The sequence below is a fragment of the Euleptes europaea genome, chromosome 7 (genome assembly GCF_029931775.1).
Source record: "Euleptes europaea isolate rEulEur1 chromosome 7, rEulEur1.hap1, whole genome shotgun sequence".
Taxonomy (NCBI): Eukaryota; Metazoa; Chordata; class Lepidosauria; order Squamata; family Sphaerodactylidae; genus Euleptes; species Euleptes europaea.
In genome coordinates, this window is record NC_079318.1 from 59,489,985 (window position 1) to 59,505,099 (window position 15,115).

Sequence of the window (15,115 nt, forward strand, 5' to 3'; positions counted from 1 at the left end):
ACCTGGACTGATCTCAGGGAAGCTCGAAGAGTCAGGTTATTAGAGGAATGGGAAGGCCTGGGATTTGTGAGGGCTGGCCACAAGGTCATCTCTATGGATGGAAAACTCATGCATAACTCCAAGGAACAACCGAGACAGACCAGGGGCAAACGTGAGTGAAAATACCCATGCATAAACAACCTATATCATCTACATTGTCTCCTTCTCCCTCTGTGAACCAGGATAAGGAAGAGTTTTGAATAGTTACTTAGATTACAATATGTTGTTTACTCCATGTGTTCATTTTTAGTATAATATGACATCAACAAAAATGGCTTTTTTGCTTATTTATAGCATTAAATAATATCCAGGGCATATGTCTAATATTTTCCATAGTGCAGAAGATTTGTGGGGAGGGCACAGTGGACAGAAATGAAGTACACTGAAGTCCTGATATAAAATCTCTAAATTACTTACTGTGTGGTGGTGGAAAGTGCCATCAGTTAGTAGTCAACTTACTGCAACCCAGTAGGGTTTCCAAGGACAAGAGATGAACAGGGGTAGTTTGCCATGGCCTGCCTCTGCATGGCGACCCTGGACTTCCTTGGTGGTCTCCCATCCAAGTACTAACCAGGGCCAACCCTATTTAGATTCCAAGATCTAACAAGATCACGCTGGCCTGGGCTACCCTTGCATGAGCGCGCTCTCTGTAACTTCACAATAACATCCCAGGATTATTACACCCCTACACACATTGATACTTCTTCCTTCTGCCACAAGGAGTCTGGCTAGAACATTCCCCGGTTCCTCCTACTTATAACAAGGAGCCTGAGTTTATGTGTTTGCTGCTAATCTAGTCCACCTCACTGATACAAAAGCCAAGCAGGGAAGACAGCTCTGCACGTACAGGCTGGCTCTACAGGGTAAAGCTGGATCCATTTTGTCTGTGGCAGGTATACTGTGCCTGCATGGTGCCACCAGGAAGAGCTGGCTGCTAAGGACCTTTTTGCTGGGTAATATGCCTGCTTCACTGCACTGTACACTCCCTGCCCCGGATGGCCCAGGCTAGCCCAATCTTGTCAGATCTCAGAAGATAAGCAGGGTCATCCAGGCTACTATTTGGATGGCACACCACCAGGGAAGTCCAGGGTTGCTACGCAGAGGCAGGAAATGGCAAACCACCCCTGTTGGTCTCTTGCCATGAAAACCCTATGGGTTCACCATAAGCTGATTGCGACTTGATGGCATTTTCCACAACCAAGATGCCTGTACTGGACTGGGCCCACCCTATCATTGTTTGTGTCTTGGCCTTGTCTATCATTAACATGGAGGCAGCTGAGAATACTGTGCACTTTGGCTGTCAAAATATTACATTACCTTTAAACAGATTTATATCCCACATTAGGCCCAGGCTAGCCTGATCTCGTCTGATCTCAGAAGCTAAGCAGGGTCAGCCCTGGTTCGTATTTGGATGGGAGACCACCAAGGAATACCAGGGTTGCTGTGCAGAGGAAGGCACTGGCAAACCACCTCTGTTAGTCTTTTGCCATGAAAACCCCAAAAGGGGTCGCCATAAGTCAGCTGCGATTTGAGGGCACTTTACTCACACACATATCCCACATTGTCCAGAATCAGCATGAAGTGGCAGGTTCACAACACATGCCTTTTAGTCTGGAATGTTTCACTTGTGAATAATATTAATACAGGACAGCAGCTGAAAGCCACTGCAGTGCAGTGAAGCATGTTTGCCAAGTCTTTGGCCCCCGGCTCGGGTTTTGGAGCTCTTATTCTCAAGGGCTCAGAGCAGCAGGTTGAAATCTCAGGACCATCAGCTATCCTGAATGGTTGTTGATGACTTTTTTAAAGATGTCTTTGTGCTCGCAGAAACTGCTGCACAGGCAGATTGGTGATGGCAGGCAATAATCTAGCACTATCAACTCAACTATATTTTACGTTTAGCACATGGTTGCATGCTTTTTTAAAAAAATGTGTATGTGTCACTTCAATGCCACATGATTATGAGTGCACACACTCCTAGATGCCATATGGTACAATTTCTAGTCGTGTATGGAAGCATGGCTGTTAATATTGCTGTTCAGTGAGTCTTCAACAAGCCCCACCCTCAGGGTGCAGGGGACCAGGCAAGCCTCCAGTGGAGAGTGATTATAGGGTTGTCAACCTCCAGGTGATGGCTGGAGATCTCCCAGAATTACAACTGGTCTCCAGCTGACAGAGGTCAGTTCCCTTGGAGATCATGGCTTCTTTGGAGGGTGACTCGATGTCATTATACCCTGAAGTCTTTCCCCAAACCCACCCGCCAAACCCCCAAATCTCCAGGAATTTCCCAACCCAGCACTTGCCATCCTAAGAGGGAAGGTCCTGTCTTGGGGAGACCAGGGGGCATATTTCCCATTCAGCCCCTGGGACTGTTTTGGGCCACTCACACACCCTCAGGCCTGGTCAGGTTGTTGCGGTGATAAAAGAGAAGAAAGCCCAGAAATGTCTCGAGCTCCCCAGGATTGATATAGAAAAGGGATAGATTCAAAGGTGGAACACAAGATAGATTCAAAGGTGGAACTCAAACACTTAAAAAAAATACCAGTTCCTCATGCTGCTTTAATTTAGGAACGTTTATGGGTAGTTCCAAGTTTTACTTTTCCCTCCCTCCCTTCTTTTCACTCTAAGACATCAGCGAATCTTATTTCCACATGTGTATCTTTTTTTTACAGTTCGTCCAAGGCATCCCACTCCCCAGCCAACCAAACAACGAAATCACGATGCTCAGATAATAATCTCTCTCTCGGATTTATTTTATTTTTTACCCCCCCCCCCCCCGCTGCGAAATCCACAGGAAACCCATTCCGGCAGTGGTAGTTCTGGATTACATCATCCGAGGCAAGGAGGGGAGGAGGCGGTTTGCAAAAGCCGCGGACGTTTCTCTGCGCTGGAGGCTCTTTGGAGAGGAGCCCCGAGCGGCTTTCCGAGCTGCTCGGCGTCGCTCCTCCTCTCAAGCTAGTCTGAGGTTGCAGGGCTGCCTCTTCCCCCCCCCCCCCACCACCGCTTTTGGAGAAGTGGTGTCTGAAGCCTGGACAGATCGGGGGGTGGGGAAGGAAGGAAGGGAAGCCGGAAAGTCCAGCGGGACCCGCACTTGCTCCTCGGGTGGGCTTTTCCCCCCCCCTTGTCGGCGGGGAGGGTTCCCACGGCGCCTGGGGAGCAGCACTTTGGCCCCGCGGAGGGAAGTTCTCGTTCCGCCCGGGCTGCCGGGCTGGGGAGACGCGGTGTCCTCGCGCCCAGCTGGGGCTAGCGGGGGGGGGAGAGCCCCGCGAGCCAAATTGGGCGCTGGAGGAGGAAGGGGGGGGGAGAGAAGAGAAATGCCATCGCCGGGGATTTGCGGCGCCTGCTGACAGCGAGCGAGCCCCGCCGGCGCGGCGGCGCTCCCGGCCGGGGGATGCGCCAGGACCGGCGCCCTTCGCAGCCCGGCGCCTGACCCCTTTCCTTGCAGCATCTCCGCGCAGAGACGTCTTTTGGGGGGGTTGGTTTTAAATAAATAAATAAATAATGCCGCTTTGCTGGGCGGCGTCATGGCCAACGGGACGGGGGCGACGGTCATGCTGAAATGCGTGGTGGTCGGGGACGGCGCGGTGGGCAAAACTTGCCTGCTCATGAGCTACGCCAACGACGCCTTCCCGGAGGAGTATGTGCCCACCGTCTTTGACCATTACGCAGGTGAGAGAGAGAGAGAGATGGGCCGGCGGGGGGGGGGTAAAGACGTGTCTCGCTTGGAAGTGCTGAGTAAGTGCCGTGCCGCCCGCTTTCCTCCCCCCCCCAAAAAGCAAGCAACGCAGGAACTTCTGCAAAAACTTTCCCCTTTCCAGCCCTTCTCCTTCCCTCTTCGCCCTCCCTCCGTGTCTCTCGCCCTTGACCTTCTGAGCGGGGCCTGGGTGCGCACCCTCCCGTGTTACCCCTTTGGCAAAAGTCGAAGCTGACCCGAAGGGCCGGGGCCGGTTATGCCCGGGAGGAGGTTTTGCCTCGCATCGGCCGCCCTCCAGCTGCACGTTTCCCCCCTCCGGATTCTCGACACTCTGCAGGGGGGGCTGATGGTTGAGCTTTGAGAATGTGGATGGATGGGGGAAAGGGGCACCTCGAGAGCGGCCGATCCGAGGCCAAGCCTCCCGGGCATAGACGGCCTGGCTGGGACGCTGGTGAGCCCATGCAGTTGTGCGGGGGTGGGGGGCCGGGAGAGCACAGGAGACCTAGGCTGGCTAGATAGCTGTCCCAAATTGTGATGGGCAGTCAAGCTCCCACACAACAGGGGACATCTTTTGTTGCACCAACGGCCTTGACAGCCAGTCTGTCTTCCAAAGTGCTTTGGAAAACTATTTCGCACTGGGGCAGGCAGCTGTTTTGCTCCATCAAGCCCCCTTTCTCCCCCCCCCCTTAGACGTCTGTGTTTTTTTATGATTATTGTTGAGTCTGGTAGAGTAATTGAAACCACTCCGTACTGCTTCTGGATGCAGAGAGAGAGAGAGAGAGAAGGCGAGCTTGCGCTGGGCTTCTCTGGCTGGGGTGCCTGGCTTCATTTTCTCTCTGCTTTGTTTTGCAGTCAGCGTGACTGTGGGTGGCAAGCAGTATCTCCTTGGGCTGTATGACACTGCGGGACAGGTAAGGACTTCCGACCCAGTGCCTTCAGATAGCCAGATTGGGTACTTTTTGAAAAAGAGAAGCCGAGATCAGCATATGGTGTTTTCCAAAGCTTTCGCTCTTTTCATGCTTACTTGCTCACACTGAATTATTCAAAGATGTCTGTTTATGTTGGGGAGTCTCATTCCAGCTGCTTGCCGTAAGCACCTCATTGCCTGCCTTGTCACACAGACATTTGAGAAAAAAAGCTGTTTCCCAGAGGCTCCCCCATCCCAATTTTAAAAGAAATGATAAAAGCAGTTCTCTTCACTGTCCTGATCAAACTCCTACCCTACAGTGAAAACAACCAGCCGCGAGATACTTTATTTTTAGTTCCAAATGGCTGGGTCCTCTTTTGAGTTCTGCCGTGCTCCTCATTGGTGAACGGGCAACACGAACCTCTGGCTCTGATTGGTGAATAATGGCATCATCTAATGTTATGGGAAGGCATTTTGTCTGACTGTGTTTATTGCAGCCCAGGGACGGCATCACTTTCTATCCTGAAATCATCCTTGGAGTCAAAACATTTGCAAAGGAATGGCTGAATAGTTCTGGAGCGCACCAGACAGGGGGCATCTCTTCTGGTGCAAGCACGTCTGCTCAGCCAAAACGGAAATCCCAAATTGCTGCTCTCGCTTCCATATCAGACATAATGAGCAGCAAGAATAACAGACTCCTACTCAGTGCTTGCCAGTTTTTTGCATTATTTTAGACATAGCAGTGCCTGGCTTTTGTAAGACCCTAATAGTAGATTAGTGCAGCATCTTGCCAGGGTGTTTTAAATGCAGAAGTTCTCATCAAACAGATAGAACTCTGAAATGGCCCAAGTAAAATGCATTTGAAAAACCAGTTACGCATTCCTCTGATAACTGTATATCATAGAAATATCTGCATCACTTGATGTCACCAAATGTAGTTCAGCCTAATTTATCTGAATCATATAGGAGAAATAGAACTGATGAACAGAACTGCTCTTTGCATGAGCCCTTAATACAAAGTAGTTTAAATTATGATATGTGGTTTAAATAAATAAGATTTTGTTAGTCTGGTCATTATTTTATTGAAAGACAATGTGGAATTAGACACTGGTTAAAATTCTGGAGGCAAACATTAAAAATTATAAGGGAGTTGTTTGTCATCTAAACCTTAACAGCTCACACTGCGGTTGTGCAGTCAAACTTTTCTTCATTGTCATGTGTGCTATAAACTTTCAGAGTTTCACCAGCTGGGGCATTAAGTAAACATTGAAAAAAGCAGTAGGACATTCAGCAAAATTGCAAGAGTTTTGCAATCCTTAGTTAGGCACTCCAGAAGAGCACATGGGAAGAAAGACTCTTCCAAATTCATTTTTTAAAAACTCAGCAGTTACTTGAAGTCATATACTACAAAGTGTTCTGAATGGCCCTCATATGGGTAGTTGAGTTTTGTGTTCTTAGGAAACCTACAGCTTATGGCTATAGAAGCTGGAGCTTCAAAGAATCATACTGGGTATTTATGAGAGGGGCCCTGTTCAGTGGTAGAGGTCTCAGTTTCACTCTCCAGCAACACTAGTTTAAAAGGATCTCAAGTAATGGTGCCGAGCTAGCTGAGGCCTTAAAGAGATGGTGCTGCAGTAGAGCAACTGCGGGCTTGATGAACCAATGGTCAGTATGATGCAGCTTCCTTGGTTTATCACAATTCTTGATGTATTAAAAGGTTTGTTAGTACCTTTGTAGAGTATTCTGTACCTGTGTGTGTATCTGGGCCTTTTAAATCTTTCTTGCTGCTTTTAGTTAAAGTGATCTGATTATGCTGTTTTTATTTGCTTCTATTATACCGTTGACTCATAAATATTCTGCTTCTAAATACTTTTTCATTCCTTTTAATGGTGGTTTCTACTGACTTCTGTTGTATTTATGATTTTATGGTATTGATGCGAACCACTTTGGATAACTTTTGGGGGGGAAAGTTGGATACAAGTATTTTAAATAAATCAATAAAATAAGAAGGTGCTAGAAATAATGTTGTTCATTACCAAAACAGATATCATAGAACTCCATTGGCCTGTTAAAAGGATTGAGGCCAAGCAGGAAGGGAGGAGGTGATGTAACCATTGAACAACTGATCAATGTTGCTAATTCAAATTTGATTCTTCATGCTATTATTAGCAGTTTTAAAGGGGAACAGACAGCTTCTTTTAAAAGAACAAAAAACGCACAAAAAAAGAACAAAAAATGCAAAAAATCTTTTATTAGGACTCAACCAAAATGACACAAAACTTTGTGCAAGCTTTTTGAGCTCATTAGAACTTTGAATCAGGCTACATGTTACAAAATAAAAAAAAGATAGGGGAGGACAAAATCAGATTTTTCAAGTTGTAATCTTTAGACCTGATCTTGCTAGCATTCTTTGTATTGGATTTTACAAACAAACCTGCCATTTTTACTTCTTAAAACTGTTAGTGCAGGAAATCTGATTTCAGTTTATGAAATCAAGTTGAAGGGGGCTTAAACCTCTTTTTCTTTTCACAGGCAGCCCTGATTTGAATTTCTGCTTTGCATGCGATTTACCTTTAACTGACGGAGATATGCGATTTCTTTCAGGTCTGTTTAGACCCTCAGTTGATCTCTTGACTGGCCAAATGTTATGCTAGCCTTCCCTCCAGCCTGCTGTCCTGAGGCTTGTCATTTTGAAAAAAAGAAAGAAGGCAAGGCAGAGCATGGCCTTACAGAAATGTACTAGTCAGAAGGGCTGTGGCATCAGCACTTAGTCATCTTGGAATAATAATTAATCATACTTAAAGGGTGGGGCTGAAGGCCTTTGGCTTGCCTGGGGTCATTTAGCAAATCTGTGGCTTTCTACTTATAGACCATACATTTCGTCACTGGGTTTCACCTGCTTTCCATATGTCCGTCTGATGTTTTACCAATGTGCGATGGCAGAAAAGAAAACTGATATTTTAATTTTAGAGGTTGCAATGAGAGAGTGATCAGTGTGTTCAATTGCAGTATGCGCTCATTGGAAGTTAGGAGTCCCAGAAGACTTACACATGGCTACCCTTTCCTGTAGAATCCCCATTGTCGCTTCATGTTCTGATGCAGCAGAGAAACACCAGGGCTTCCAGGTGGCAGGTTACCCTGCATTTTTCCTGTCCCACTCCCCGTGGTGGCTGTTCCTCCCCCCACAATACTGGGGGAGGGGCTTTTCAAGGATTTTAAAACTGGGGGTTGACATAGTGATATACCATTATATCGATATATGCTTTTAAAAGTCCTTGAAAAAGTCCTCTGTGGCATGTGGGGGGTGGGTGTGTGGGTGTGAATGGCTATCTCAAGGACTAGGGCAGAGGACACGACTGCTATGTGGGTGGAACTGAGAAAATCTGGACTCTCTTGCCCTGACAGCTGCCCTCCAGGTTTTGCTGTGATCTTTCTGAAAACTTCACAGCAAAGCAGGTTTGGGAAAGATCAAGAAAAGCTGGGTAAAACCTAGGAGGTCTGTGAACTGCAATGTTGTGGGGAAGTGTGGGGAGGGAAGCACAGCTTCCCAACAGCATCACATCTGAGGGAAGTACCCCATATGGAAAAGGTCCTTGTTCTACAGGAACAGATGGTTTGACTCAATGAGCTACTTAGCTTGAGTAAACCTAAAGAGAATGAACACATTTTGCAAGTTAAAATGCTTGTCCCACAATAGGAGATAAATCCACACCACTGAGGTCAAGTGATCTGATCTGTAAGGTCACAAGACAAGTTGAAAGCCAGTCTTAGGACCAGCCGTGTTTCCTGTACAGTTTTAGATTGCAGCTCATTACTTCCCAACTGCTGATTTTGTCATGAGGTTTTATTGCTGTGAGGCCAAGCTGGGTCAGGGGACTTACTTTTACACACGTTCTGAGTAGGTTGTCTCTCAGTTGTTTACTGGCACTGCTTTCCTTACTCCTTTTCAACCTAAAACCTGAGTTTTTTCAGTATTAGCCCGCATTAGGAGGTTGGGATGAAGTCCCTCTTTGCAGTTAGTCATATACTTTGAGAATGGTAGCAGGTCCCTTCAGAGAAGTTATCATTCAAGCCCTTCTGTTAAAAAGCTGACACATTGAAGTAGCTGAAGAAGTGAGCTGTGACTCAACGTAAGCTCATACCCTGCCATAAATTTTGTTAGTCTTTAAGGTGCTACTGGACACTTGCTCTTTTCTACTGCTGACACATTGGTTTATGCAGGCAGATGAGCTGGTACCCCTTTTGTGAGTTGTTCCAGAGCTGCAAAGGTGGTTATTTGAAAGAAATTCAGTTAGTCTTTTGAGCCAACCTATGTTCTTTCCTGGTACAGTACAAGAGAATAATTGCTCAAATGTTCACCATTTTTGAAGCTGTTAATAGTCAATTCCCCCCCCCCTTTCTATTGCTGTCTTGGCACCATTGTTTTCCTGGTTAAGGCTTCTTTTACCTTCCTAGTATAATCCCAACCAGTCAGGCATCATGTAATAAGTATGCTGATGCCATAACACTATGTAGCAGATCAGATTTGCTATGTGCTGATGTCACGGAAGGCAACCAAATCAGATTTAATGTGAGGTCAGTGCTTCCCAGACTAGTAATGTGGATGATCATGTATTACCCACAGTGATGCCAGTGAGAGTAAATGAAGTATATCCAGAGTAGTTCTGTCCTCTTTGGCAGTAGTCCCTCCTCCTAAAAAAATTCCAGAATGGGCATGTGATGCCCCTGCAGCCAGGGGCCCATCTCCCCAGGGACGTACCATGGTGTATCCATGTTGTCAAAGATGAATCAACACTCAAGTGATACCGAGATTGCCCTTTTTATTTATTAGTTCAGTTCCAGTCAGCAGTTTCCAAGGTTAACCGTCCCCCTACAGCTTGGCTGGTTTTTTCTTGATCACCTCCACCCAGTTTCTTAGGCCTGCTTCCACTGCTGAGGTCCTTCACCTAGTCTTGGTATCTTGGTAACTCCCAGCGTTGGCCACCTCATCTTCTGTTGGGGTTAATGCTGGCAGTAGCTAGGCCCAACAGGCCTGACCCAGTGGTAATTGTAGCCTCTTGGCCAGGAATGTCATTTTCCCAGTTCAGGGGCGTCCTGAGTCTCACTGTAGAGAGGTCAGGCTGGCTACTCTCCTTCCTTTTCTAGCAGGTGCTAGCCAGGTACTCCCTCCCACCTCCTTTTGCTAGCCCTTTTTATTCTCCTTCTCTTGGACCCACCTAGTTCCTACTGCCCTGTGCCTACTTTTGAGTAGGTCTTTTCTCCCTTGGAAACTGGCCCTGGGTGTCCTATCTGCTCCTGCCATGCCCTCATTGGCCCCAGGGTGCCTCCCTCTGCCTTGTTACAGGGCTGCTGACATGCTTAGATCAGTGCCCATGTTCCACTACTTCTGGGGTGCCCAGTGATGTAACAGGGTGCATTTTTTTTTTATTCTGACAAAAATGTTCATATAATCACATCTCCCCTGCATGCCCTTGACATCTCTAATTTTATCTTTAAGAAAGGGTGTCCTAGTCTTGGTTCACCGAGAGGTAGAGGAATTTATGAGATATGTCACCATCAGTGGTAGAGATAATGGGACTTGTAGCCATTTGCAGGAATGCTCTTAAGGAGGCTTCAGATGGATTTCTACCATGTGCCTGAGAAAGCAGTCTGGCAGGGATGACTGGCTTCTGTATTCTCAGGAGCTGCTTCATTCCCCAGGCAATTCAGAGAACACAAATGTTCTTTTCCCCATATTCTGACATGCTTCATAGATGATCAGGCTCTATAATAATGACCATTATATACAAAATCTAAGGATTCATGTGATATTTAAACTATGAAAAATCCTGATTTCTTACCACTTGAAATCCCCCCCCCACTTTTCTTTATAAGTGATAACTTTTTTTTCTACCCAAGTAAAATTTAACAGAGCTACTAGGGCCAGGTAAAATTGCTTTAGGGGCTGGCTCACAGGCTGCTAAATGGTTATCACTGCTGTGAAGCGTAGCCTCTTTGGGGTACTCAGTCAAATGGGAATAGGTATCTAAGTGTGCCTGATTTCCCTAACAAATCAATATGGCACACGGGAACATCGTGACTGCAAGCTTGAGAGTTGATATAGCACAGTGGTTACTTATAGTGTATGAGCTGGAAGTTGCCAGTGCAGGTCTTACTGGATGGTCTTACGTGGGGCTTATTTGGATTGATCCTACCCTTATCCTACTACTCCATTGAAAAAAAGTTTAAAGCTTTCCTCCATCTGAAGTGGCTCTTCCTCCAGTAGAAGAGGCACTTAAGTTGGAGGAAGGTTTCTTAGGCTGGAGGAAGATTGGATCCACGTCATTTATCTTTTAGTCTCATCTGCTTGCCCCCATCCCATAATACAAATTGTAATAATATTGCATTGGGAACTTCTTTTTGATACAGTGTTTGAAAAGGTTATTTTGGTCATGTAGGTCAAGTGCTTTCCTAGGAAACCTATGTTTAGCAAAAATATTATGATAGTATTGTGAAAATGGTCAAGAAAAACATTCTGTTATTTAGTTCAGATGCAGTAGCAAACCATGGTTTATTGTGACCTGAGTTTGCGGGACCCAAGCTTACATACTCCGTTCCTCTTGCAGCCAGCCAGCTAATGAATAATTTCTTCTTGCATCCCATCCAGCAAACAACGGTTTGCACTTTCCCTGCAAACCAGGATTCTAAACTGAAAATAAACCACTATTTGAAAGCCTGGTTTGCAGGAAGAAAATAAATCATAGTTTGCTGGTTTAAACGTAACTACAAACTCAGGGTTGCCTTGAAAGGGGAAATAGTTTATTAGTTAAAAGGAGGTTCATCCATGTGGCAACAAACCATGATTTGTTGTTATGTCTGAACTGAACCCATTGATCGCAGTGGGTAGTTTATTATTCAGGATCTATAGAGGGGTGTGGAGTAATCCCATGTAATCCAGGAAAATATTATAGAGTTCCAGTAAAACATTTCAGGGAAGGAAGGCAGCCTGATCTCAACAGATCTTGGAAGCTAAACAGGGTCAGTACTTGGATGGGAGACCACCAAGGAAGAGTCTGGAGAGGAAGGCAATGGCAAAACCCCCACCTTTGCTTCTCACTTGCTTGAAAGCCCTTTGTTAAGGCTTTAAGTCAGTTGTGATTAAACGACACTTACGTACGTAGTAAAACATTTCATTTGCAGTAATCCTTGCATTTAGAGCCTCACAACCTTGTAAAACCCACCAAATATACACTAAAACTCTGAACATTATAATCTAGAACAGCAACATCACCACCTCAGCCAAAGTATAATTCTAACTCCATACAGACAAAGGATTTCTGGAATGCATTAATCTAAAGGTGTCTAAAAACCAAAAAGGAACAACACTGACAAACCTCTGAAGATGTCATTCCATAATCTAGGCCAACCACACAGAAGGCCCAACTCCTCACTATTGACAGCTGAGTTGAATCAGTCAAAATCAGAGAACTCAAAGAAGGATTCTTGATGCAGATCTTAAAAGGTCTCAGACAGGGACATGGTGCTCTGTATGATACACAAAACCCAAATTATGAAAGCCTTTAAAAGTAAGAACTACCACAATGCATGCAGCTAGTGGAGTTGGCAAAGAACCAGGTAAATCCATTTCTCATAGCAACTAACAGGCAAACTAGAGCATTCTGCACTACTTGCAACTTCTGAACCATCTTCAAGGACAGCCCCATTTAGAATGCACTTCAGTAGCCAGTCTTTGAACTTGCATAGATATGGATAGATGTGACATGATATCAGCCCTGTCCACAGAGGAGTGTAGCCCTTGGGACTACTCTCATATTATCCTGATGTAATGTAAAACTAAAGCAGCACTCCTGCTTGTCTGTCTGTGTCTTTATCCATAAGTGTTGGAGAGAAGAAAGACAAAGCATTATGCTTTGTATGGAATTTAAGGCATTCAAAAGGTTTCTCATAAAGACTTCCATTGGGAAATTTGTTTCCTGTCCTATTCTAAAGGCTTAGGATGCATAACTTGTTCAAAAATCACTAGTAAGTAAAGATTGAGTCTAGTATTTCCCATTCTGAATGGCAAAAAAACTTGAAGCCACCTTTCCAGAATCTCTGCCAACAGTCCCAGAGAACTGCTACCAGGGATTGATTCTGTGCCAACAGTCCCAGAGAACTGCTACCAGGGATTGATTCTGTGTCTTCCTATTGTTCTGCCTCGTCCAGGGTTGAATCTGAATGAGGCAATGGCTGCAGAATTCAGATTCCTAAGAGTTTTGTATTTCTGTATGTTTGGTTACTTCTGTATTACTAAATTTGTTGATTTGTTTTGCTCATGACCTGTTGGTCCACGAGTATATGGAACAGAATAAAGGAAAAGTAGTAGAAGCAGACTAAATTACACAGACCGATTAATTTGCGTAATTTATGCCAGTCACATAATTTGGCATTCCTTTTTTGCAGTTGCATAAAACAGCAAAATATTTTGAAAATGTCTTCAGCTCAAATGACATGCAGCCCCTCTCCCCTCATTGTTTTTAGCCTTTCACTATCCATTGGATTTGCGTGTGGAATGTATTGTACTAACCCTGTTTCAAATGTAGAAAATTATATGTTCTGTATGTGGCATGGCCTTTCCTTGGGACCTTAAAAGATAACTTTGAAAGGTCTCCGTCCGTCTGTCCCCCATGCAAAGAGTGGCACTTCATCTCAAAGAGAAATTTTTGTAGGCTCTCATTAGCCGGCACTGCTGTGGAAAGAGATTATGATGTGGAACCATAACTAGGACCCTCCCCTCCTCAAGCAGCCAACCTCGAGCTACGATGTGCCTCTACTCATATACCCGTTTTAGCCCTGCTAATGGCTACCCTTCAGCACATGAAGGTTGGCTTTCTTCGGCAGCTCTGACCAATATCTATTTTTGGTTCCCCTTCTAAAAACAGATGGTTCTGATTGAGAGCCTTCTCTTATGATTCCTTGGCCATAAACTGTGAGAGCAACAGATGGTTCACAATGAAGTGACTACAAACCCTGGAGCTCTTTCCCTGGGGTGTGCAAATCTTTTGTGATCTTAACTAGATTTCCCTACCCCAATTTAAGAGAGCCTTTCTCTTTTTAAAATCATCCTTGTGTCAAGAGAAATTCAGAACGGGTCTAATAGACTTATAGTGCAATCCTGTGCATGTCTTTGCAGAAGGAAGTCCCACAGTATTCAGTTAGGTTTACTTTTGCCTAAGTGTGCCTTGGATTGCAGCAGCCTTAAACAAAGGAAAGAGGGAGTAACTAACTGCTACTTACTTTTTCTGGTGTAGATTAGAGGGGACAGAGGTAGAGCCATACCTGTGCCTCTCCTATTTCTTTGTGTTCATCCGTCCGTGCATGAGAAATTAGCTCTCCTACACTGATCCCTGTGGGGCTTGGTTGAATCGCCAGTCTTCTGTATCTCTTTTATCAAAATCAGTGGCTGAATGAATACGCTTTACTGTGTCAGACTGCAGGCCCGGGGGCCACCAGAATCTGAAATATTGGCATTCCTGTCTTATTGCACAGGAGAAAGGGGGCGGCAGCTTGATGGAGGAGTCTTCTTATTTGAGACTTCCCTAATCATACAGAAGGGTAAAGCGCTGCAGTGAGGATCCTATGGTATATCTCTGCCGACAGAAGGGATTTCTGTCAGCAGAATGAAACTTCTTCCCTTCCGCTGCAGTCCAAAAGTATCCACCAAATGCTGTTCTTACAGGACAGGGGGTGCCCCCAGGAACAGCAGGAGGGAGGAGTTCTTCCAACAGGAAAGGAGAACTGTGAAAAGTCGGCGTGGACAGTGGTGAACCAGATGAACCAATGACCAGACTTGGTAGACGTTTCTATGAGACGGTGCCAGTCTGCCTGGCCTGCTGCTCACCCCAACTCCACGCGAAAGCTGACATTTGCCTTTTCATCTACCACACTGAAAGCATTTCCAACAGTTCCAAACTCTTACATATTTTAATGTGTTAATATAGAACATATTTGACAATAATTTTGTGCCCCTGCCCACCTAGGGCAGGTGTCTTTATTGCCCCATGCTGGCTATTGCACTGGGCAGGAGTAGGGATGGCTTTGCGAGTCCTTCCAGATTGTATGAGTTGAATGTTCTCTAGAGAAATATCCATCATTCGCAAAGCTCTCGAGTGGATCTCACTCAAGCATATGGGGAAAAAGGGGAGGATCAGAAAAGATATCGGGCTAGGTTTAGGGTTGAATTGTCCATGCATCTACTATAAAGCAACCAAAGTGTTGGCTGCCTTGGTTGCGCTAAGATTGGGATGGTGAGGGTGGACTTAGGAAGTTTCTTTCGGATCCAGGTTCCAAAACTAAGTAAATTCATCAAGCAAGCTCACACTCCAAATTATTCAGAACCAACTAGCAGGAAAGGAATGCCATATTTCTAGTGCCACCATTAGCAGTGTTTATACCCTTCTAAGCCCAGTGTTTTAAGACTACAATGTTGGGAGCAGAAG

The 15,115-nt window shown here is 45.4% G+C and overlaps 1 protein-coding gene across 1 annotated transcript in view; it reads left to right on the plus strand.

The window, feature by feature from the left end:
* The first annotated feature begins 3,538 nt into the window (after positions 1-3,538).
* Positions 3,539-15,115, plus strand: part of RHOQ (ras homolog family member Q) — a 28,343-nt gene continuing 16,766 nt past the window's right edge. Inside the window, exons 1-2 of the mRNA XM_056852500.1 lie at positions 3,539-3,705; positions 4,583-4,641. Coding sequence (XP_056708478.1) covers positions 3,561-3,705; positions 4,583-4,641 — 204 coding nt within the window. The 5' untranslated portion in view covers positions 3,539-3,560. The remainder of the gene's footprint in view (positions 3,706-4,582; positions 4,642-15,115) is intronic.